The 26362-nt window shown below is 45.3% G+C and overlaps 1 protein-coding gene across 2 annotated transcripts in view; it reads right to left on the bottom strand.

Moving 5' to 3' along the window:
* Positions 1-25875, bottom strand: part of EFNB2 (ephrin B2) — a 43983-nt gene extending 18108 nt beyond the window's left edge. The window contains exons 1-2 of one of the 2 annotated variants that reach the window (XM_036064439.2): positions 25378-25875; positions 3322-3605 (exon numbers count right to left, since the gene is read on the bottom strand). In XM_036064439.2, coding sequence (XP_035920332.1) covers positions 3322-3605; positions 25378-25499 — 406 coding nt within the window. In that variant the 5' untranslated portion in view covers positions 25500-25875. The remainder of the gene's footprint in view (positions 1-3321; positions 3606-25377) is intronic. The other variant, XM_036064438.2, reaches the window with a different exon arrangement.
* Positions 25876-26362: the final 487 nt, after the last annotated feature.

Here is a 26362-nt window from a genome sequence, read left to right as displayed (position 1 = left end):
CCGATGACTATATTCTAAAAATCTGGTAACACTATAAATCAAATTAAATGTCTTTGGAGAATTCATAGCAGATCCCACCCATTTCAATTGGAGAAGAGACACATAAACCAGACATCCTACACGGGATGTATATATCCAACCATGAAATGGTTTGGAACTGCAGACCTCCATCACTGGCCATAACAACAACGATAAAAGAACTTTCCAGAAGTCAAAATTCAAAGAGATAAAGTGACTTTCTCCTTAAGCACAGGTAACAGGACTAGACCTGAGGTCTCCGGGCTGCTAGCCCAGTGCTCCTGGAATCAGTTTACCTGGGGAATTATCCAACACCTGGGCCGTCCGCTGACAAACTGGACTGTTCCCCTTGGGGGTAGCACTACTCCACACCATCACTTCTCTGGTTCCTGCCCGTGACAAGGAACCAGCACACAGTGATGACGATGTTGATACCCATACTCTTAGCGCTGAAGGTGCTTAGACAATGGAGATTCGGAGCTGGATACATGTCGTACGGCCGCATCTCCCAACCCAACATTATTAACGGTCTCAAAGTGAACTGAGGACCTGAGGTGTTCCAAATACATTAGTGAATCTGAGTGCTCTCCATTACGCCATCTTGAATGATACTCTTTCAAGTCAAGTGTGACTCTGGGGTATATGTGAGTGATCATGTGATGTGGAAATCGGCGACTTTTAAAAATCTTGGAATTCTCAAAGAAGCAAGGATGGAAGGTCAGCATTCACTTTTTAAACTATTTTAAAATGTGTTCTGCTCATCTGTCTCCTCCTTTCGAGGGAAAGCTGTCTATCAATGAGCGCTGCTGGCTGGGGGCGGGCGTGAGGAATGAGCTTCTGGCTTTTCCAAGGTTTCTGCAGCATCTTCCCATGTCTGTGACGCGACAGAATTGCTCAGGGGTCTGGTGACAGTGTCCCTGGTTCCTGGCCAGCCTCGGAGCCCTGGTCACTCACCTGGCCAGCAGCGTTCCAACAGCCTCCCACTGCTTCACACTCGAAACCCTTAGCTCTATTTTAAGAAAGAGTCTTTTATCCCAGGCTACCACGAGGTTTTACACAGTAATCGCCACTCTGAGGCGAGTTCTGGAGGCCAAGGGAGCTTGGCTACCTGTTACTGAAACTAATAATGAGTTTTTTTTTTTTTAAGATTTTTATTTATTTATTTGACAGAGAGAGACACAGTGAGAGGGGGAACACAAGCAGGGGGAGTGGGAGAGAGAGAAGCAGGCTCCCCGCGGAGCAGGGAGCCTGATGCGGGGCTTGATCCCAGGACCTGGAATCATGACCTGAGCCGAAGGCAGACGCTTAACGACTGAGCCACCCAGGCGCCCAATAATGAGTTTTTTTTTTAAGAGATGCCATTACTGTATAGATTAATATTATAACTATAAATTAAATCGTGCTTCTAAATACACACCTGTCACGTATGGATGCCATGTAGTTGCTAAATGCTCACTCTGTTACACACAAAGGTGTTGCTATCAAGTGCAGAGCGTTTGCATTCCTGCATCCTACCTCAGACCGCAGGCTCAACCCACCATGCTTCCTGAAGCCCCGCTTGCACTCAGGGGGGACGCAGATTGCAGAAAGCCATCTTCATGAAGTGAAGTCATAAATGAAAATAAGAGGACAGAATCTGGGTCTGGTGGCTTATCTCCAGGGAGGAACCGGCTCGTGGACTTGGGCGGTACACATGGCTCTAGGGACAGACTGAGCATGGCAGGTGCAGTAGGTGCTCTAGAGCGCCCCCTCAGGCACTGTGCGTGCTCTCCCCCACCTACCCAGGGGGGCACAGCCCTCCGTGGGAATTCATCAGGTCCCTGCGCTACACGTTAGTGTCCTTGGCAAACAGTCTTGCTTAAAAGGTCTTTAAAATAAATAAATAAGCAAACCACTAGGCTTCCGATAGCTCCACTGATTTCACCTAATAACTATTCTCTATTTTCAAAGATTTCTCTATCATTTTGTCTCCTTTACCACCCTGCCTCCTTGTTTCATTCCTCAGAATGCTTTTATTTTTGTTTTATGATAATTAGTCCTTTAAATCTACAATTTACCACTTTCCCTTTCTCTGCGGTACTGACTCTTGCGAAGCTACTCTGTGTCGAGTTGGCTTCAAAACAGGTTTTCAGTCCCTGGTGTTTCAGGTATGCAGCAAGGACAAGATAATTAGACAGCTATGACCATCTTTGTTTTAATGACTAATGTAGTAAAAAACAGTGTATAATTGAGTACTAAGTATTCTGTGAATTCCTGACTTTGCACTCTCAAAAGCGGCCAGAAGGCTGAGAAAGCCATTTCCATGGATCACCAAGAGATGGGAGAGCCATTTGCATGGATCACCAAGAGATAGGACTGGATCACCAGGAGAGAGCAGTTCTGCATTTGCTGACGAACCGAAGCCCGTGGTAACAAACACGTGCACACTCCAGCCCAGTTATGGGCATAGTTTTACACCAAAGGAACTAAGAAAAAATATTTCATTGCTTGAGTGATGTAATCACCCAGACTGCACTCTGACAAAACCCTGGGCCTGGAACAATCCTACCTTTGTGCCCACATACTGTTTGCTCCTAATGGGCATGTGCTTGGATGCGAGCACCCTCTGCCTTCACAGCCTTCTGAAGGGAGCAGTAACTCAGATATGACCCGAAGGATATCTAGTACCTACTTCCTGCAACAATGTGTCATATTATTATGAAGACGGAAGAAAAAGGTAATTCACTGAACAAATCCAGGTTTTCGGTCTTATTCTTCTAAATCTGGTTTTAACACGTCAATGTGTAATTTGGGATTGCCTGTAACACCCCCCCATCCTCTGAATCTATATGCTCCACAAGGAAAGGGTACCATTACACCACTTTGTTCACTGTTGAATCCCTAGCACTTACAGTTTCTGGCATAGAGTAAATACTAAATTACTAAATGCGTGAGTGAACATATGGATGGATGGATAGATGGATGGATGAAGAGAGAAGTCATCGCACAAGATTTACCTATGAGATCTCACCAATGGTCCTTAAAAATGTTTCTGTCAGTAGAGATGCTGAGTATATTCATAAATATCCACTTATTTCAATACTATAAAAACTCTAGGAGGCTTTTTCCTCTTTGGGTATTTATATTATCGAGTACTATTGGTACAGGGTCCCTCATTCAATTAAGGTTTCTTAAAAAAAAATGGACAATTTTCAGCAAAGACTCTCACCAAATTATTTGCCACAGTAATAATTTAAAAAATTGATACAAACCTATTTAGCTTATTCTAATTTCTATAAGATAAATGAATAAAATTATACTTACATATAATGTAATAATCTCTGTTCTTCTGAAATTCTAGACCCCAGAGGTTAGGGCTGAACTCTTGAAACTTGATAGTGAATTTTACATCTTGGTCTGGTCTGGCACAGTTGAGAAGAGGGGTATTTTCCTTCTTAATAGTGCATCGGTCTGCTTGGTCTTTATCAACCATATAAACTTTATAATATTCATACTGGCCAACAGTTTTAGAGTCCACTTTGGGGCAAATAATATCCAATTTGTCTCCTATCTGTGGGTATAGTACCAGTCCTTGTCCAGGTAGAAATCTAAAAAGCATAAAATAAAAAAAAAAAGCCATTGAGTTGATAAAAATTAACAATATCAATGATAATTACAATATAGCCAATGTCAATAATTCCAAAGTACAACTATATAAATCCACATTTGTATTTGTCAAAAGTATCTTAGTTCAGATCAGCATGGGATGAATGTATTTAGGAATTAAGCTTTAAAGAAAAAAGAAAAAAAAAGAAAGAAAGAAACCACTCTCCTTACTCTATGCAACAGGATCAGTCAACCTCCTGACACTCCATTCTACCACCCCCTCACTTGTAATATTTCAGTACTCCTTTGTATAACTTCACAATAACTTTTCCTAGGTGGTGAGTCAGACCTTCACACCTGTTTGTTATTTTTTTTTTAACCATCGGCAGCTTTGGTTTATTGGGCATGCCATAGAAATATGGCGTCAATTCCAGAGAAGAGTGGGTGCGCTAATACTTTGTTGTCCTCTTAGTTTCCATTTGCTGTTGATGTTAATTAACAGGCAAGTTTCATCAAGAATGTTTCAAATTACTTATCATAATTAGTCAGTCACTGATCAGACAATGGGTTTTTTATTACACTGAACAAAAGAAATGTCTTACAAACCCATAAAAGATAACCAGAAATAATTCCCTGTCGTATTGATTCAGCTGCAAGATGAAGAGTCCCCATAGTGCAAGGACAGCAACTACTGTCCCTGCTCCACAAACCATTTTTTCTGCCTTGAGATGTATTTGCTCCAATTAATTCTTAGAAGCAAATCTTTAGAACTAAGAGGACTGATACAATATCCCCTTAATGCTTACAGCTAAAAGCTTCCCTCCTCTCTTTTCTCCTTCTTGCTTGCCATGCTGCTGAAAGATCTTTCTTAATGGGGAGTTTCTCTGAGAAACTGAAACAAGAGCTTTCTAATGAACATCCATCTACAAGTGCTAACACTAACAGCACACTCAGAAACCCCATCTCGTTCCTCCCTCGGTAAGCAGCCAAGCCTGCAGGCTCATTAAAATATTAAAGCCCAAGAACAAAGCATCACATCTGAATTCTTCCAATCCAATCCTTTATTTAACCAGGGAAGCCCACCAGCCATGACAATTAATGGGTCATAATTCACTGAGAGAGAGCAAGCGAGCTCCTGGATGATGGGGCACCCCCAATTTCAAGCACAGACTGAGGAAACGGGTTATGATTTATGCTAATGAATGGTATTAATTTTCTGAAAAGTGCAGGAGGTTGTTATGAACCATCAGAGAACATAACAAATTATACTATAGATTTATATTAAAAACCAATACTCTTTATGGCAGGAAAAATGCATGCTGCACAGTGGTTTGTCTTCTTCTTTGGGAATGTGTCATTTATAATCCCAGAGTGTGGTCCCCCCGCTTTTTTTCCTTGACCTCCTTTAGCAAGGACATAAGACATTTCACTGACAGACAGAAAGAAAGAAAGAAGGGAAGGAAAGAAAAGTGAACAAGAATCATTTAACAAAATCTTTCTCAAAATGAATTTTTTTTTTTTTTTTTTGTAACTGACAAATTTCAGTCAAGTGTGCACCCTTGAAGTCTTTTCTAAAACTTTTGACAAATGAAGAACGCCACTAGTGAGAGCCTCTCTGTGACTTTCTTGGCCATATATACAATTTTCTGGGGAGATGCTTTGAAAATTCAACTCCCAGCCTCCACCTCCCGAGTGCCAGTGTAGTCTCTGTAGGCAATTCTGTCTTTCTTGCAGGTAAAACACAACTCTGGGTTCTGGGGAATGGACTGAAGGGCTGAATCAGAATGTCTGTGGATGAAGCTTTGTCGCCTTCACTCCTGCCCCTCACAGTAATTCTGTGTGTCCTTTGGGTTGAGAAGTGGGGGCAGGATGCCTGGCGGTCTGTATGAAGGAAGTGTGGTGACCATTACACTGCTCACCTTCCTAACACAACCTTTTCCTCATGTTTTATTCTTTGACCTTCTCAGGAAATCTTCTCTGCCTCCAAGAACCAGAGGACAATTCCTGCCTGGGGGGCCCACCCCATGCCACACATTTTCGATCCTAAATCTGCTCCTTTGGGAGCTGGTACAGAGTGAGCAGCACGCATTAGCTGTGTTAGAGGTGCTCCTAAACCACAGCTGAGGTCTGCAGCCTGCAGGCCTGTGTCTGCCTCCTCTCAAAGCTCTGGTCTTCACACCCACCAACTTTTACTTTGGACCATTTCTCCAGGGGCTTGCCCAGGCACTAGAGATCAGGATCCTTAGCTGCCAGATGGACCCATTTTCTTGTGCATCCAGTCAATTTCCTTAAGGGAATGCATCGGACCTGCCCCACTCCCTCTCAGCCGCATACGATGTCTGCGTATCTCAGAACTCTCCCACATCACACCCCGTGTGTCTGGCTCACTAAGCTCTTTCTTCATTCAAAATGCTCCCTAGATCCTGTTTCCTTCATGAAAGGGTTTTTGTCTTGTCCGCCCCCCGCCGCCTGACCGCTTAACCAAAGGATCACGGGAGATTTCCAGCCCGCCATGTAAACAACTGCTTGTGACCGTCTCCTCACTCACCAAATCTGAGTAACAGCTTCTGCTGCCACGCTGAAAGGGCTGAGGTCAGGAACCTTCCGCACATGGGCCAGTCTGGCTAGGAGGACCGCCATGTTTTAGACTGTACTTTCAGAAGGCACAAATCATGTAAAAAGTGGTAACTGTCAGGGATGGGGAGTGATGGATGGGGAGGGTAAGCCATGGGATGGCTTAGCAAAATGAAAGGGAAGAGGAGAAATCTCGAATTTCAATAAGCATATTTGATATGCTCATAAAAAGTAAATCCCGATGAAACCCACTATTCCAAATGCCTCAAAAAGTGTCTGTTTACTTTTCAGAATACATTTTGGCAAAGAGTAAGGCAAGGATTTGATCCTTTTCCCTGAAAAAATAATTGTTTCAAGAATTCCTTAAAAAAAGACCCAGCACTTGAGTGCTTTAAAAGTTTACTTAAGCATATATATGTATACACACACACAAGATATATATATACATATTTATATATAACCTGGTTTACATATATACAATGATTTATATATAATGCATATAAAAATATATAATATATATAAACAAACACGCATATATAAACTGGTTAGCACACCATTCAATTGATGAGATTATAGTTTCTCAGCGGATAAAGAGTGTGGCTGAGCTGAGAGCCTGAATCATGGATTTCTTGCCTACATTACCATTGTGCACAGTCAAGCCCCAAAAACCCCTTTGCTCCCCAGGAACCCTGTTTCTAAGGCAACATGAGAGCAAAAAGAGAGTCAAGCGAGTATAACAAGTAAAACAAAGCTATTTTGTGGCAGATGCTCTGAGTGACAGAAGCGTAAAGTGCTCGGGGTCAGAAGTGTACTGTCTAGCTCCCTGAGGGCAGGCAGATCCCATGTGTCTGGTTCAATGCTGAATGCCCAAGGGCTGACATACGGTAAATGCTCAATAAATAATGTACTCATTGAAAAAATATGAAAGAACAAATGGAAGGGAAGATATACACAAATAAATTTAAGTCAAATTATGTGCCATAGACTATTTGCAGATGATAGGCATGGACGAATTCTGTAGACAGGACCACCTAGTGGTGGGAAGACAGGGGTGTGCTGGGGGAGCAGGGATGAGATTTCTAAGACATCATTCTAGGCATGATGGGTGTCTCTGGAGAGCAAGGAGCAGTGCAGACAGAGCTTTTGACCCATTCTCTCTGGAAGGACCTGGGAGTACAGCAGTCTTCCACAATCCCTTCCTATCTAAAATGCCAGGCAGTTAGCCCCTCCAGAACCACTAACAAACACAAGGCTGCTTTTGAGAACTTACTCTCAGCTAAGCACTGATCGAAGCCCCTTCCACCACATTGTCTTGATTTAATCACTGCACACGTACGTAACATGCAAAACAGATGAAGCCCCGCTGTGCCAAACAGGAGACACGACAGGAAAAGCCCCCTTTCTTTGCACACTTTTCAGTTCTCACTGCATCACATTAGAGCATAAATCTGGTTTTGTGAAATGCAATTTTTTTCTAAATTGAGCTTTGCATAGATAAGCCACGAAGTTAAGGAAAACGAAGAGGAAGTGAATGGCCATGCAGGCTTGCAGTCGTCCCGGGGAGTCTAATTCCACGCCAGGCATGTGCCTACAGCGGAGGCTGCTCCAGAAGCAGTCACCTGAGACCACGGCTCACAAAGGTGGCTATCTGGTAACCCCACCTTGCCCCAGGAGGCTGAGAACCAATAGGTGAGGAAGAAACTGGCCAACTATGTGAAATCTGTGTTTTAATTATAGTACTACGGATGGTCTCCTGACAATTTATGAGAATCCAAAATGTAAATGAAAATAAAATGGTGAATTTCTTAATAACACCACTTTCGATTGGAAAGCACTGCGTCCCGTATGTTAAAAGCAAGTCAGTAACCACAGACTTAAAAACACAGACAAAATCCTGTTTTTGAAGCTAGGTCCTTTACATTGGGATTTTATTACCTCAAGATTACTGAGAGACCTTAATAAGTCAGACTACACAGTAGAACGATGTCCTGAATATTTTGTAATATTTAGTAATTTACTTAATCCTGTTTTGACTTAGGAGGTATTCAAAAACAAAAAAACAAACAAAAAACCCAAAAAACACAGAGGGAGAATTACGGTGGTAACCAGTGGCTCATTTTAAATTTCTAACCTGGCTATCCACGGTGGAAGTCAGATACAGATTTCTTTCCATGTGATGAAATAACATTTATCTTCTAACCAAAAGGAGCACAGAATTACAACCCATACCACACAGGTGAGGTTGTTTTTGTGAACTCTACCCAAACAAAGAGTAGTGATAGGCATCATTTCATAAAGTCTGCTGGTGTCTAATCCAAAACAAAAACCAAAGAAGGCCTACAGTGCTTCATGTCCTATAGAGGACAGAGAACAAAGCCAGGCCACTTTCCTTTCTGAGCCAGGCTCCTGAAGGGCAGAGCAGTCACCTGCTGCCGTCCTGGGAGGGAGAATCATACCCTCCTTTCCATCAGGAGACCTTGGCTCAGGGCTGCTTCCTCGAAGTCAGGGCTGGGTCTGTGCTGCTCACTGCAGCCCCCCCCCCCGCCCCCAAGAATGGTAAGAGAGGGTGCCTGCTGAGCACAAACAGGCAACTCCTATGGTTTTCCCCAATGAGTCACTTCCAAGCAAGACAATAGATGTGATGACTCTGAGTCAAATATGGAGACAATACAGAATAAAACAGTTAACCTGCCTGAAATGAAATGATCGGATACCAGAAAGTTTTTATCTTCTGATTACCTATCAAATGTAATCCAAGTTTTTAAAAAAAAGTTATTCACCACACCAGACTCTACTACTTCCCACAGGGAATACTCTGAATCAATCTAATAACCTAAATTAGACATTAATATTTAGTAATCTAAATTAGATCTCTAATAATCTAAATTAGACATTTCAACTTCATATTCATTATTGTAGAAACTATTTATAATACAGTCCTTATGCGACATGATATTCTGTAATGTTTTAATCCACACTAGGAATCCATGCTTTAAAAAACAAAACAAAACAAAAAACAAACAAACAAAAAAACCCTAGCACAATGCATTTAAAGCACAAACCAGCTACTTAAGAGCTCAGGGGTCACAACACGCAATTCTCTCTGACAGACCAGAACATCACACGTGTGATCCGAGGTCTGGATTCCTCTGTTGACTAGTATTGCATTACCAGGTCTTGGGGGTGCTTCAGAAATCAGATGGGGGCAGTGGGTGCCCCATCAACTTCTCACGCTGGCCAGACGGAGGAGGAGGGCCCACGGGAAGCCGGTAGCTGAGATTAGTTTAGGGATCGCTGTGTAGGGGGACCCATAGCTGCACTCCCAACCCCACCACAAATGGCCCATTTTCTCCCCTACCCGCTCCTGCATTTGTCCCTGATTGGGACACCTACACCTCAGGACAAACATTCAGTGACTTCTCATGCTTTTCTTCAAAGTTGTCCAAAATTAGCCTAGAAGAAAGGCCAAATCGCTGAGGGGCTTCCTGATGCTGAGAGAGTCTGTGAAAACATACACGGAAAAACAGGAGGCCTGGTTCTCCCGAGGGAAGGAATACATGGAGGTACATGGTTGAAGGATATGCCAGACCACCATATACACAAGAGTAAGCGGCACCCGAATGCAAAGTAGCAAGGTGACAGAGAATAAGAGATCAGAAGACACAGACAGGAATGATCAATGTCTGTGTCTAAACAAATGACCGGGTCAGGCAAACCCCCTTTAACCAGACACGATGACAGTGCTCCTAAGTTAAAAAGTGTCAGCTCAGATCCAGAGCCGTTTCCATTTACTACTAGGTACATCAAAATCAATTTAAATATCTAGTATTTCTGCATACTGATGGCAGGTATCATCCACCTGAGAACGGGACCCTGGTGCTCATTAACAGGACCAGTGCCAATCCGGCCACTATGTAAACTGGGGGACAGGGGACCCACACATGGTATTCTACCTCTGGAGCACACTGTGGAGCAAAATAAGATTCGTAAATGCATAGGTGCTACTTTTTTCACTGAGGATTGTTTTTATTTTTCCTTTCCAAGTTACATCGGAGTATATGATTATTGTAAGTACATGGCTAATTTCAATTGAAAACATACACAGAAACACAATGTGTGGCAAGTGATTCTGCTTATTCTGAAAACACAGAAAACATACGCAGATGATCAAACTTGGGGCTGTTACCTGAGACAGCTTTGAGATACTGGGTGGTGGACCCAGCGTGATTTTTTGCTTTCCATGTTTTTCAGAATTTTTTACGATAAACATTAAATGCTTCTGTGATCAGATGGAACATCATTTTCACTGCACAGTTTCAAAGAACAAATGATATCATGTTCCTGAGCCATCTTTCATAATTCTGGTTTTAAAAACCAGCACTTAAAATATTTAAAACCTGTAGACGTTTTAACTTCTTTGATGCGTTTCCTTAGAAATAACTAAAGTTATTATGGTTGGAACTGTGGCCTACGTAACAAATCAGCTTCTGAGTCCACAAAACCCTAGTAAAATAAATGAAAAATACAGGATGGATACAGTTTAGGCTTAATCACTGCACTGGAAAAATCTGGAAGTTGGCTAACATTTCAGGGGATCTGAATGCTGGCTTTAGGAGGAGGTTCACCCTAGCAGTTGGCACCCAAAATCATGTCCTATCACAGAATAGGTTTATTTGCAGGCCAGAGTTCTATATTACATACACTTTGAGTTTACTACATTTTGGAAAACATGCACTTTTCCCATAAAACGCTTCTGTTTTACTTTAATTAAATTTCAAAGGCTTCAGGGAAGAGGAACAGTCCAATTGTAAATTAGTCAGTCCAAAATTCTGAAGGAGGAGCACTCTGCAGCTGGTTGGGCTTTCTGGTCACCTCCTGACAAAAGATGCAGGTTGCTCTGGATAAGCCCAGACCCATGACCCTGAACCTCACCATGCACTGGGTGCCTTCCACATCTCTGGGGGGCTAGAAGAGCATGAACACAGAAGCCCAAGATTCCTTTCAGAAACACCCTGTGCACTGGGGAACAGAAATACTGCAGAAGCAGGACTTAAATTCGCATGTGAATTTCATAACCAGGCGGGATACTCCTCCGGTATTACTTCCGCTGAATACTACACTGCTGCCACGGCTTAATAAGATTGTCTCTCTCTAAATGCCCCAAACAGAAGAGTTTGTTAGAAAGGGAATAAATAAAAGCAGGGCCCACAACAGACACAGGCAATATCGAGACCCTGAGAAATACTTGGGAAAAGTTTCCTTTTTGTGGATAGCACTTTACTGCCCCCTTTTGCACTTTCCCATCAGAACAAGATTCTGCACGAACTTTCTCTGAAACCAGAGAGAGAGTGGGGCGTAGCTACAGCGTGTCAGCTTTATACAGAATTAGGTCACCAGATACCGATGCTCGGAGCAGCAAGTAATTACCTTAAAACTTGAAGCCAGTGCACCACCACCTTCTCAGTGGCTTTAAACGTTCAAGAAATAAGGTAGTAACTGGAGGCGTTAATTGACATTTTCTGCTTTAATTCGAAAGTGTCTGGGGTGCTGGGACAATCGGTGGTTTTCACAGGTGCCCCTTCTTTCACACTTTTCTCAAACAAATATCATCTGCAACATGAACCTGATTTATTCAAGGAAAAGAAAAGGGGCATAAAAGCAGGCTATACAATCTGGGACCATTAAAGTGTTATAAACCCGAGAACCAGGGGGGGTGTGTTGGGGGGGGAGCATTTCAAGCTTCACACCAACGACAAGCAAAATCTTTTCCAGAAAAAGAAAGATGAGAAGCACAGAAATTCAGAATGCACTGTGAGCCGATGGGTGTGCAAACCAGTTGAGCAACTTTTCAAGGTGAGGTGCGACAGTATTTGTGCCTCTTTGTCTACGCACACACTTGAAAAAAGTAGTAAACTACAGTCTAAAGGGAAGTTTTATTTATAAAATCCTAATCTGAAGAGCCAGGGCCCTCACTCTGGCCAATGACCTTGCCTTGCATTTGACGGTCTGTGTGTAGCTGCTGTGTGCACTTGTATTTAAACTTAATCCATTTCCCTGTCATTCTACAATTACTGCACGAGTCAAAATAATATTAAGTTTCACAGCCTACAGTGCTGCACAACTGAATGAAAACTGACTCCTTTTGATGTTAATCTTGTTTTTTATTTGTGACATAATGCTCAAACAGTGGTGGCTAAAGTAAGTTTTATTTTAAAACACTCAGAGATAATATTCCCATAGTTTAAATTTTCGTTGAGGAAAATAACACAAGTTATTTAAGTTTCCTCTGCTCCGCTGTAATAAGAACGTCCAATGCACAGGCCAGCCTAGAGCCAGCTGAGGCTGAAACAGCACCGAGTGGTGTACAGAACTGTTCAATCACGGTATTGTGCACCTGAAACCGCTATGTTAACTATACTGGAATTAAAATAAAAAATAAAAGAAAAAAGAAGAGGTCTGCATCTGTAAGTCAGACGCTCAGCACATGACACACAGCACCATTTTCTTTGCACCGGTTCAGAGACTGGTTGATCTCGGCTGTGGAATTAAAAACAAAAAGCAGCCACCCACCTCAAAACAAAACACAGAGGTTTTTATTTATGGCACTGATCTAAGCACCCCTGCTCCCCCTCAAAACTTTCAGAAAAGTGAAGTTTGTAGCCAGATAAGGCCAAACTCGGGAGCTGAAAAGAGTAAGGCTGGGGTGCCGGGTGGCGCAGTGGGAAAGCAAGAGGGAAGTGAGTCACTCCGGCCAACTCCGTCTGCCGTGCTGGCTCATCCACGCCGGCCCCATTATCGAAACAGGGATTTCATAAGCCGCGGAGGCAAGAGACGCGGCGAGCTTCTTTCCCAACTATGATTTGTTTGCACCTGCACGGTCTTGTTCCAAGCCATGCTTTCAGCAACAGTCTATAAAGGAAGGTGGAACGCTTGTTACTTACAGGTGAGGCGCCCGAGAGGAAAGTGGCCTTCATACAGAAAGAAATTCAAGGGCCACTTCCAGGTGGTTCTCACGATGTCTCAGGTAGAAGCTGCAGATCCATCTGCTCCTGGGCCTGAGTGAGCACATCACAGGGCTGAAAGGTACATGTAACTCACAGGGGAGTGGGCGGGATGCAAAGGAATGGAGCTGAGATCTCCATGCACAGCAAAGGGAGTCTCTTTTCTAACAAGCCTGCCCATTCCTTTCGTTCCTATCATCACACTTTTTTTAATTCCAAAGAATCTCCCCGTTTAGAAAAACAATTCACCCATGTTTTATGGGTGAATGAAAAACCTCTCCCCTTTGGTGGGGAAAACAGCACTGAGAGAAAGAGGCACGCCAAGGGGTCCAGTTCCTGCTCCTCAAGCTGGAGTGGGACCCTGGGACGGAGCCTGTTGTGTTTCCTGCTGGACTCCAAGCCCTCCACCCCCGTGCCTTGCACAGAAGGGTGCTCCCCGGGCGTCGGTGTGATTACAGAATGAACACTTTGATAAGTACGTTTGAAGAAGAGACAAAACTCTTAGTTCTCTCTTAATGTAAGAACACATATAAGAACAGCTTCTCCCTGCCAGTCAAGCATAAGCCTGCCAACAAAAGTTACAAGGCTGTGCGAAATCATTTTACAACCAACCACCTAAACGCCTGCCTCCGGCACACTTCCCCTTCTTCCCAGGCTCCGGAGCAGGGTCAGGGACGAGTCTGCTGTGCATAAGACAGGAGACATTTTCCTGCACCTCTCATGGCTTTGGGACAGCCCAGAAAGGAGGGAAGAGGAGGGAAGAAAAAAAGCAGGCTGCACATCAGCCAGGTCTGTCCTGCCGACAGCACAAAAGAGTCAAGCCTGACCGGCTGGAGACTTCCACACAGATCACCCCCAAACTGTCCCTTATAAAAGTGTGCGTGGGGCACCACTGTAACTGAGGACGGTATAGTTCCTGCTAGGTCACTACAAGCAGCCTGGTAGAGCCTCACCAAGACACAAACATGCACAGAAATTAAATACTCTTAAGTTATTCAAACAGGCTGTGACTGAATTAAACTGAAGGGCACAGGGCATGGAGAAACTAGGAGGGACGCCGTGGGTCCTGAGCTCTAAAAGGAAGGAAGACCTGGCTGACACCTCCAGCCGGCTGCTTTGTCAACAGGTAAGCGGACACTAAGTCCTGGAGAAGAGGCAAGCCGAGAGGCTCATTCTGGAGGCAAGAGGACCCCAGGCTGCTCGGCTTCCTGAAACAAACTGCTCCAAACTTGCAGAACATCAAAAGCCAGATGGGATATACTGAATGAATCCACAGGCAAGAAGCCAGAATCCCAGTTTGCTGTAGAAATAGGCCTGGACTTGATTTGAGTCTTCTCAGCTCTGACAAGCTGGAAGCTGGCACAGATCCCAAAATCCAAAATAAAATGGCATTTAATTGTGACTAGACTCTAAAAAAGATGTCATACTACCTCCTTAGCTTGACACACGCTCAGCATCTAACCAAATGCAGCTCTCCCCGGAAATCTGACCTCTTTTTCTCCCACAGAAACCATCAAATGTTTAACATTTTAAAAGGAAGATGTTAAAAGTCAAAGGAATAACACTCGATAAATGCATTAATATTATATACTTTCATAACTGCCTAGTTTCCATTGAGTAGAACCTCGTTATCAAAGCTTCAAAGGATCCATCGAGAACTGCGTATCCATCATAGGAAAGGTTATAAATAACGACTGACAAAGGGAAGAATTACACCTCAAACTTTTTTAATCCATCTCGTATGCATGGTTTTCCATGAACGTATGTATGCTTAATTTAGTTATTCAATTTCTAATTACTCCAAGCAATAGCATAAGAGAGAGAGGCAGAGAATTAAGAGGACAGGTTCTGGAACCAGAGTAATCAGGTTCAAATGCAGACCGTACCACTTATTAACTATAGGACTTCGGGCAAGTTAATTAATGTGCCTTGGTTTCCCCATTGATATTATAGGAATCATAAAAGTACCTCCCTCAGATGGCTACTGTGAACATTGAATGAGTCAGTTATTTGTTAAACTGTTAGAACAGCATATGGCATACGCTAAGTCCTCTATGACTTTTGTTAAATAAACTGTGTCCACCAGGTGAGTTGGTTTCTAAATAAGAAATAACATGTAACATTAACACAAATGAGGCTACTATGCCCATCCCTACAGGCTGCATTCTTGTATCTGTTCAACAACACAATCTCTTACTGTATCCAGTACTAGAACACACAAAGTGGATTCAGCCCAGGCTCTCCTCAGTCCATGGTGGGGAAGCAGATTTCTCCAGTGTTAAAAATGTTACAACAAAGCATTAGGGGTAGGGAGCAGAGGGGAGAGCATGGAATTTGCAGTAGAGGGGAAAATAAAGTGCTTCACTTAAGAGGAAAGGTTTAAAGGAGGAGTAGAAGGGTGGCAGGTGAACAAAATCAACAAAACAAACTTTAAAAGGTGAACATGCCATGTTGCAATCTTTATTAACATGTGATTTTTATTTATTCTCTGTATATGGTAGGCAAAATGAACCATAGCCAGGCACACAGATATTCAATTAATTTTATTAACAATAGCGGACATTTATTGCTTCATTGTGCCAAGCACAGAGCTAAGCTCTTTTAATCCTGACCACAATTTTATTACTCTTTTATTCAGCGCTATTAGACTACTGCCTCCATTTTAGAGTCGGGATAACTGAGACATAGAGGGTACTCCCCCTAGTTACACAGTGAAAAAAACCCGGCTGTGCTGGGATTGGGCTCGAACAGCCAGATTCCAAAGCAGGTACTGTTTGCTAAACTAAAATAGCATTTGCTTGGTCGTCTTTGCTAAATCGAATTGCCTGACCCTTCCATTATCATCATATGCATCTTAAAAACCCATCGGTACTGCTGATTCTCATATTCACAAAGGTAGCTGAGATCACTGGGTTAGCTATCCCACAGGGTCTATTTGCCTCACTTGTGGGATCTGTCTTTGAGCTATGCTCAGATGTATGAAATACTGTGGATGCTTACAGACGTGTACTCGATACACACGTACTGCTCATAGCTGAACTGTTATTACTTTGACTTGCTTATTACGGTGTATTTCAGGGACCTACTATAACCATACTTCCGCCAGGCCTTCTCTGTCCCCACCCTAGGACTTAAGTCTCTTGAGGGGAGAGATTGTTCTATCATCAGAGCCTAGTAACGGGCCTCACAGTTAACAAATGCTTGTTGAATAAATCAATGCTTTATCAGCTTTTCAGGGACCTAGATGATCCCCTATGGCCTCCAACAAGGCAAGAATGGGGCAGAAAGCAGCAAGACAAGGACCACAGATTTCTTCAGAGATTCCAAAACAGCCTTAGAGGGTGATGAGCTAATGTTGAGCTGTTTCCAAGGGGGAAAAAAAAAAAAAAAAAGTTAATTTAGGGCAATGGTTCTCAAGGTGTGGTCTCTGAGCGGCAGAAGCATCAGCTGAGGGCTTGTTAGAAATGTCAATTTCGAGTACCACCCAGACTTCAGGAATCCGGAACTCGGGGGTGGGGCCCGGCAAAGCCCTGTTTTAACAAGCCCTCCAGGTGATTCTGTGCCCTAAAGTTCTAGAGCCATTGCTCTGGCAGGGGGCGGGGAGTTCTCTAGTAACAGGTGACAAGTTAACACACCATAGGCAGACATAAATGTACGTCTAGATTGTGTCTGTTCATCGGACTGATCCTTACTGGACGTCACCACTACTAGCTAATAGACAGAGGTTGCCAAAATACAACAGCTCTTGTCCCAGCCTCTTAGGGACCGGGACGGCAATGATGGGGATTAAGGCTTGCATATGAATCATGACGCTACAATGTATAATGTTCTTTCTAGACCCTAGGTATTTAACGAAAGTGCTGTGGGATTACAGAGAAAAGATTTAAAGAAATTATGTTTGATCTATGTCATAAAGAGGGCACTCATCTAGGGGAATTTGTAAACTTTATTAGACAGTCCATTATAATGAAGATCCATTTTCCCATAGACCATGGGGGACTCAGGGCTTAGAAGAGCTTATTTGCATCTAAAATGTACCCCAACTTTAGTTCTTGTAGTTACGTGAAAACTGGCATTTTCTAACTTCTTTGGCAGGCCCATTCTGGGCCCGACCCCACTCACAGACACTTCTAGTCCAGGGCAAATGTTTCAGGCCACAGTGAGCCAGCTCAACTCGCAGGAAGAGCAAGGACCAAGATTCAGATGCATTTCACTATGCTGTGCCTCCCGGTCCTCAGATGCTGGAAAGGGAAAGGCGCACTTCAGACACTCTGAGGTTAGGGAACCTGCAAGGAGTGTGGCTGGGGAGCACCAGTGGGCAGACAGCAGGTGTTGCACCCGAGAGACAGACAGACAGACAGACAGACAGACACACACACACACACACACCCCAACTACCAAACAAGCCAAGGCCTTAGGACCATCTGTAATCCCGTTCCTCCAATACAAACACGTTGACTCTACTGGTTTCAAAGATGAGAGTAGCACTCATAATTATTCTGGGGTGGCAGGCGAGAATTCTACCACTGAACCACCAACACTATTCTGGGGTGATATGGGAGGAATCAGTACATGAAAAGCACAGGGGAATGCCTTGGGGGCCACAGAGACTTGCCCAGCAAGTACTGGGAGACCTATATACAAGGACTATAATTAAAGGATGCAGCTGAACTTAAATTGAGAAAATACATTGGATTGTTTAATCATTTCTATATAGGAAACATGAAGAACCTATAGTACTGAAGAAAACAAAGTTTTCAAAGCAAAGCCAATCATCAGTGGTTCACTCCAAGCATCCTGAATGTCTGCCCACCACTGAGTTGTGAGAACCTTCACCTACCCGTGCTTTTAGAGGAACAAAACAGCAAACTATTAATACTTCACTACAATCCTTTTTTTTCCCTTCATGTTCTGCGTAGAGATACTAAAGGCAGAAACAACTTGTTTTTCTTTAATGGAGCGTTCTCCTACTATGTTTTTTTTCTTTTTTTTTTTTAAATCAGCAAGTATGCACTCACCAGTCACAAAATGCTTTGAACTAGAATTACATGTTTGAATTTATACGGGAAAAGGAACATAAAGAACCTCTGCTGATTCTCTGCGGGAGCACGAGATAGATTCACCTGGCATCCAGTGTGCATGGAAAACACTTCATCACCGATCACCTCCTTTTCCCCCTGGTGCACCCGGTCCAACCATCCTTATCTCCAGCACCTCTGCAGTCGTTTCTGCAGGGAGACCGGGAAGCTGAAAGCTGCGGGACGGTCAGTAAACTGGAGGCGACTCCCCTGCTTCTTTCTCTAATCACTTTAACCCTGTTCCTAGTAGAAAGCTGGAGGCCAGGGCAATTCAGCGTCTTCTTTTGTCATTTGCCTGCCATAAATATGCACCAGTCTGCATTTGAAAAGCTGAAGGAGGCCGCAAGCTTGCTGGACATTTATCATGCTCTGTTCCCTGTTAACAAGCAAATACTTTAGCTGAATGGGCCATTAGCAATCATTGTCAAATGTAGAATGCAAGGTGCTTGGATGTGACCAGCTTGTAAATTAGGGGGTGTCCCTTCTCTTTGGTGAATCTAGACAAGTGCAATGGATCTTTTGATATAGGTTACTGAATTAGACTAGAAAGGAAGGTAAAGTTGCTGGCACTGGGTATGGCAAGTGCATGGGCAATCATCTTTAAATGTTTTGGATCTGTGAAAGCTACATTGTAACAACCAGAAAAGCAGCCAACAAAGGCGATAAATCCTTGCCCCAAACAGAGGGTCGAGTCAGCTGAGTATTAGGAACCAAATCAACGCAATGGGTCTGAAAGAGAATACTGAGATTTGATGAAGATCTCAGACACAGAACGAGTTAGTCTAGAAAGGCCCCACGTTGCTGTTAAGAGAACAGCACGGGGAACTCCCTTGATCCACTCCATCAAGACACTGGGGGTGTCTGTAGTGACCGGTATTGTCCATGTGTCTTAAGAGTTTTCAGACTCTCCTAAGGAAATGCTGAGACTTTTCTAAAACACCAAGTAGGAGGCAATAAAGCAAATATTTCCTTTCTGGCTTGACTCAATTGTGGATGTCACTCCAAATGTAACCCAATCATGGTTTCAATGGCTCGTTTTGTGTAATGACCAAAATGGAGAGTGTGGAAGGCAAAAACAAAAGTCCAGTTGATTCACAAGCTTGTTCAAGACAGAGGGCAGTAAGATTCCAGGCATGCCGATTCTTTTTTGGTTTTTTACTTTAAAGCCGAGCAGTGCTAACATTTTCTAATCCTGTCTTTACAGGAAGGGAGCCCATCCCATTCAACTCCAAGGTTAAGGCTCACATTTACGAGTAAAATATAGAGCCCCTTGGTTTGGTCAGATTGGATTACCACTGATTTGAATGAAAACAACCCCCCCCCCTTTTATTTATTTTATTATATATTCTTTTCCAGGGCGGGAAGGACAAAACTCGGGGAAGGGCTCTCTGGCAGAGGGAGAGGGACAATGGGTACTGTTTACCTTCGCTTCTCCCACGCAGTGTGAGATGGCGCTGGGTCTGAAACATGGCTACAGTCCAAAGGTCTCTTTCTTTGCGTGGAGCTCCAGCCCTACCTTCCCCTCTGGTCTCTGTTCCTGTCCAGCATGGCCCTGCCTGAAGCCCAAATAGATTAAGGCAAGGACCGCCAAGTGCAGCTAATCCTACAGAATGGTTGCCGCTGTCAGGCCAGGAGTTAAAAAGGAAAATCTTGCAGGCCTTAACAACTGCAGTGATCTGAAGTTTTAATCAGCCCCATATCTCAACCTCTAAAAAAGGCAGCCAATGAAATCTACCTTCGCCATATTATCCGCCACCAATGAGCAAGAACTGAGCAGCTTTTCTTTCCTGCTTTCACCATCCCGGGCCACAAGTAGGGCTTTCATACTTTCTAATCCGAGTTTCCAAGTCTGTGTGGTTCTCACATAATAACCAACAGCCTGGAGCAAGGATCTTCGCTTCTACACCCTTTTCAGAGACGTGTCATTTCCAACATCAAGCTAATCTATATGTTGCCATGGCTTCCCCCTTTATCTGCCTTTCCATCTTATGAACTGCATGGATTTACCACATTATTTTTATCTGAAAGACAGAAAATGGTGGTTTTATTGCCATACAATCAGATTACGGCTGCCAGTTCCTCTATGCCTTTTTCCCGTACTTCAATCAAAAGGGATCAGTTTCTTTATACTCTGCCCTTGATTTACATTACATCTGTAAAGACCGAGTCTGGGTTGTAATCCCCTTATTAACTATGACCAGGGTTGATTTGCCTAAAAATAAAAGCAAATTGTGTCAGACCCTTTCACTTTGTTTTTGATTCGGAACTACAAAATGGATTACTAAAGAAATCTTCAGAGTTCACACGGCTAGCGTAGCACTGAATTTAAAACAAGAATTAAACAAGTTAAACAGGGGGCCATGTCAACGGTTTACATTTTCCATCATGGGAGAAGGGCTGAGTTGCTTATGTCTTTGTATTCTTTGGCTTTACAGAGACAATGAAGCCACAGGAGTTTTTCCAAGCTGTTCGAACACTGTCCCATTTGCCATCCTTCCTTCTTTGCTTTTCTTCTATCCCTCTCCCAACCCCATTCTAATCCCACCCCTAAAAAAAAAAAAAGTGGGGGGGAGCTCTTCCCTGAAAGAGCTAATTCCTGACTAGAAGCTTATAGTTCTATGGGTTCTGCATATTTTAATCAAAATATTTTAAACAGTTGAACACTCCTATTTAAGGCTCTACTCTGCTACACAAAGGCCGAGCTCATAAGCAAATCTATGTAGATGAATGATAAGTGACCTGAAAAACAGGCTCTTTATGTCAGCAGCTAACGAAAGCAGAGATTAGGCAGACAGGAGTACCATTTTCATCATTATTTTTCTTACAAGAGCCCTGCTTTTTGTCTACTTTGTGATGGAACAGTTTAAGAATAAAGTTTTCGTAAAATGTTAAAGAAATCACCTTCCTTAAAAAAAAAAAGTCCTTTTTGCTGAGGGTCTACAGTCCGTATTTCCTTTCCCTGCCACTCCCATTCCTATGACGTATGACTGCAGTCATGCTGGGAGCTCAGACCGAGTCCCATTAGGCAAACGCTCTGAGAAACATCACACTAAGGTAGATGTCACACTCAACCTCCTGGGAGCTACCCAAAGCATCTCAGTGGAAGGCAAGGTAGCCCGGATTTAGTTGCTCCAACTGACATGTCCCTCTGAGGATAATGATCGCACTGACCCACCAACCAAAGCATTTCCCTCAGTAAATTTACAGACAAGAGGTTTTACCATAAGTAATCCAAATATACTGATTATTCTTCAGCTAACTCCACCTGGAGAGAACATTCCAATCTGTAGTTTTTAGCTGGTCTGGGGATGATGGCTAATTCACCTGTCCTTCTACTTTGCCTGCAAGAGTCAGAAACGTTCAGGAAACTGGCAGTCATTTGCATTTCTTTACATTGGTAGGACAAGTGTCAACAGCTACGCTTTGTGAAAGATTTAGAACCAAGTGCTTAACAAATCATCTTAACCTCCAGCTCCCCGTTTCTGAGGCTTGAAGCTATAATTGCCGAGGTTAAAAAGTGCAGTCCCTAGACACACGATTCCCAAATAAATTCTCTTCTCGCCTGAAAAGAAGGCGACCAAGCATGTTGTGAGCTATCACTTCAGCTCCGTCTTTGTGTTCTCCCTGGCTCGGTTGTCCTGTGAAACGACACTCCATTACCTCTAGTTTATCATCCTGACAAAATGTGAGGAATGTGGATGGGAAAGGACTAACAATTCCACCCCTGGTGCTTTGTGCTTTTTTCTCTCTATATTAAAACCGACAAGATTAACCCAAACGCAAACTGTGGAGCATAGTTCAAGGGGCTATTCAATCAGTGTTGAATGTGCATTTGTTTACCTACAAAAATAAGAATTTCAGACACAATGGAAGGCAGGCTGGCTTATATATGGTATTGAATGGACTGTTCAAACAGCACTATCCATTGTAGTTTATTTTATCAATCTCTGACAGGTCCATATTTATTCAGAGCCTGACTGTGGTGGGGCCCACGTATTATAGGTTATCTGGATATTATCCAGCCATTCTTTTGTATCAAGTCAATCAATACCAGGAATTCAGTATTATGCAGAGAAAAAATGACATGGGAAAAGCAAAATGCTTTGTTAACTAGCTAGTATATGGTGCACAGGAAACAGTACCCCTAGACAGAAGAAATTACTGCTCGACTGAAATTTCCAACAAAAGTCAGTGTAATTCATTATAGAGCACCATACTAATACAGCCTTGCCCACTCGAAAGTGGATATTTTTTAGAGGAGGCAACTATTCATCATGCTTGGAAAAATTGTTCTACATCAGTTAATTGGAAATGAAAGCCAGGCTTTGCTATTCTCTGCTGAGTTGAAAGGGGGGGAAAAATAGGCTTCAACAACCTAACGGACCACGACTGAGGCAACACCACTGGAGCCCGATGTGAGTAAGCCACCTCGCAGGGTAGTCGCTAATGTTTCAGCACACAGAACTTCTTTTGATTGCGGCATAAACTCTCAGGGATGGGAGCAGCAGACAGTGTGATTAAAGTAGTTATGGAGACGGTGAATTTACAAAGGATTTTCTGGACGCTGCATCCAAACAGCTGCTCCTGCTTCCTACATCGACCACCTGCTAAAAAAGCTGACCTCCAAATGAAACAAATCTAATTACTGATGGCGGCTTCATTACAAGTGAATTGTTCCACAGTTCGTAGGAACTGACGTGAAACCTCAGTTGCATCTGATCACCTTCCTGCCACATCACATTCACGGACTGAAACTTTTCCCTGGAAATAAATATGCAACTTCCCCAAATAAAGCAACCCCTTGGCACTAGGGGTTTTTATTCATTCCCCAACTTAGAAAAGGCTCTTTCATATCACTCCTCCAGGAAGAAATCTTTCTGATCTCTCGAGCTAGCATTCAGCTGCATACTTTCTTAAGTAGACCTTTTCCAGGGACAAATTATCCAGTCCTCCAGGCAAGCCATTATCATGAGAATTTTAAAAGAAATTCTACTCTCGAGGACCGGAGCAATCATGGCAACAGAAACCTCATCAGTGCAGGGAGGCAGGCTTCTCCAAAATGCAGGCCTCCAGCAGGTCTCCAAGTCTGTGGCTGCAGCACAGAAAAACCGAGGAATGCTGCTCATCAGGACCGTTCGTAAAATAGCAGTCACCTCCCCCCACCCCAAATACATTAGGAAAAGAAGGTATTAATGTCCGTGCTGGGAATAGTTACTGCTCTACCTTTTCTTCCAAGTAGGTATTTCTACTCTGCCTCCTGATCACACACCAAGTAGTAAGTAGTTAGCGCAGAGATACATACACGGAGCTGAGCAATGGACGGCTTAATGGGAATGTCTTAAGTGTAAATATTAAATCTTGGTGGTGGTGGTGGAGGGGGGAATCAGCCTCCCCAAATAATCCGTCCGCGAAAGTGTAAAGCGGAGCGGAGCAGACAGCCTGGGGGAAGAGGTGAGGACTGGCGCCGCGAGCATTGCGCGTGGAAGAGTGACCTCTGTAGGCGCAAAGCGAACACTGGCCGGCCTCCTCCCGGCCCGCCCAGCCCGGGCTCCCCGCCCGCCTAGCCCCGCGCTTTCCCGCACCACCTGGTGCCTCACAATTCCGGACCGGTGTAAGGATGTCACTGCAACTACTTTCTCGGCAAACACAAACCTTCCATCAATCAAGGAAAAAGAGTGGTCCATACAAGACCGGGCTGCATAGAGGGAGGCTGCAATTAAGTAACTTTTAAATATGAGCCCTGTTGGAAAGTGCCATCCGGCATCATGCAAAAATGTGTTTAATCCGATTTACAGCCGTGACGTTTCTTGCCCTTATCAAGGGGAATTCTTGGTAAAACATGTTGGTGAATTTGAAATTTACCACTTTTAAAAGAATGGATATAATTCTTTAATTAAAATGTGATTTGTAAATCAATTCCCCATCTCTTTACTCCTAAATCCATGGCCAACTTGCTTGTCTTCAGTTAGGCCATTGATTTTCCCTCTGATCTCAAACGCTTACTCCAGGAGCCAGCCAATGTCTCCACACTTTTTCCAAGTTTCCAAAGGCTAAAATTCAATGATTCTGTAAAATATTTTTGGATCTAACTAGAAACGTATTCCAAGAAGGAGCTAAGATGCAAAACTGAATGCACAGGTAACTAATTAGGAGCCATGGCCGTACATGCTTACCGACGAATCGCCTTTTCTAAATTCTCAATGTATTCTATTTTGGTAGCTCACACTGGAAGTTAATCTCCACGAGGCCTGGCTTTCTCCTGGCTACACGGTTTGGTAAAAGCAAGTCAGATCCAAGGATCCCATTCCTGCCCAGGCCCCCCGAGCGCCAAGGCGTCAGGAGCTGTATCGACTGGGCAGGGCCTGAAGCTTCTGCAGAAAGCGTCCTTAAAATCAAGTCAACTATCTGGACCGCACAGAGTTCGGGGCCACTGGTTTAGAAACGAAGGGAGAAGCCGACGTGCAGAGAGCTCTCCGGGAGAAACCTAAGACCCGTCTCCCCGGCTGGGAGGAGAGGGCTCGCCGCCCGAGTTCTCCGGCGGAGCTGGCGAGCTCCCCGCGCACACTCGGCCAGGCGGCGCGGGCTCCGGGGCGCTGCGGACGGCGAGAAGGGACCACAGGCTCCCTTCGCCGGCCTCCTCTGCCCCGGGCTCAGAGCCCCCGCCCACCTGCGGGGATCCGACCGCACTCCGGTGCTCCTCGAGAGCACAGTATCCCCGCCTCTCCCCGCAGCCCGCCAGCGCCTACGCGCCGGCCAGCCCTGTTTGTGGCCATGTTCTCCGTCCTCTAAAAGAAATGAGGATCAGGTATCGCCATCGGACACTTTCCCGAACGTGACACCCGAGCCGAGCCGCCAGGGGTTTCTTAGAGCCCCGGAGCTCATGGGGAAAGGAAGGCGGGGAGGGAGCCCCTTAGAACCGGCGCTCCAGCTGGAACGCCGAGCGAAAAGAGTTTCATCAAGTAAAATGTGGCGAGGGTGGGGGACAGGGAACTTGGGGTGGGGGGAACCGGTGTTCCAGAAACAGACTCCGACGCTCCGCGGCCCAGCCCTTCCTCCCGCCCGGACGGCGCGACGCGGCGGACCCCAGGCGGGGACCGAGGGGGATCGCGGAGGCCACTTACTTGGAGTTCGAGGAATTCCAATAGATGGGCTCTAAAACTATCGACCTGGAAATCGCAGTTCTGCATAAAACCATCAAAACTCCCCAGCAGTACTTCCACACGGAGTCCCTCCTCGCGGCCATGGCCAAGCCGCTCCCAGCGCCGCACACTCCGGACGACCGAGAGACTGGGTGCGGGCCGGAGCCCCAATCCTCCGGGCAGACAAGGGGGAGACCGCAGGCAGCTCCGGGGCGCGCCGGACAGCTCCAGCCGTCGCCGAGATCGGGGGCGCTCCACTCGGGGCCCTCAGGGTGCGGGGCGGGAGCGCACGCGCGAGGCGCGGCGGCGCGGCGGGCTCGGGGCTCCGGGGCGCCGCGCCGGACGCAGCTTTGACGGCAGGCTCCCGTGCGGCTCCAGGGTGCCGGGCGCGGGCTGCAGGGAGGGCGCGCGGCCGGGACACAAAGGCGGAGAAACGACTCGCGCGGGCGGCGGACGCTGCGCTCCGAGCGGGCCGCCTCGCACTATAGATCCAGGGGGGCGGGCAGCGGCCCGAGCGCGCGGGCGCCGCGTCGGCGCGGCTCCATGTCCCAGGGCGCGGAGCGCGGAGCGGTGAGGGGCGCCTCCAGGCGCGCGGAAGCCTCCTCAATCTTCGCGGCTCCCGGCCCGCGGAGCAGGCAGGAGGGGCTCGGTCCCCGCCGCGGGCGCCGGACGCGCACGGGCCTTTGTGTGCGGGGAGGGCGCCGGGACCCTCTCTGCGCGCAGCTCCCAGCTCCGGCCGGCGCCGCAGTCCCCGCCGAGGAGAGTCAGCGCGGCCGGCGCGCTGTCAGAGCACTATAAACGCGGGGCCCCGCCCCGCGCCGCGCAGCCTATTGGCCCGCCGCCCAGCAGCCGCGCGCCGGTTGGGCGGCCGGCCCGTCCGTCATCCGCCTCCGCCCGACATTGGGCGCCGCGAGGCGGGGCGCCGGCTGACAGGTGAGCCCCGCCCCCGGCCCCGGGCGGTGGCGCA

The sequence above is a fragment of the Halichoerus grypus genome, chromosome 4 (assembly GCF_964656455.1).
Source record: "Halichoerus grypus chromosome 4, mHalGry1.hap1.1, whole genome shotgun sequence".
NCBI lineage: Eukaryota > Metazoa > Chordata > Mammalia > Carnivora > Phocidae > Halichoerus > Halichoerus grypus.
This window is presented reverse-complemented; position numbering and strand designations above follow the sequence as displayed.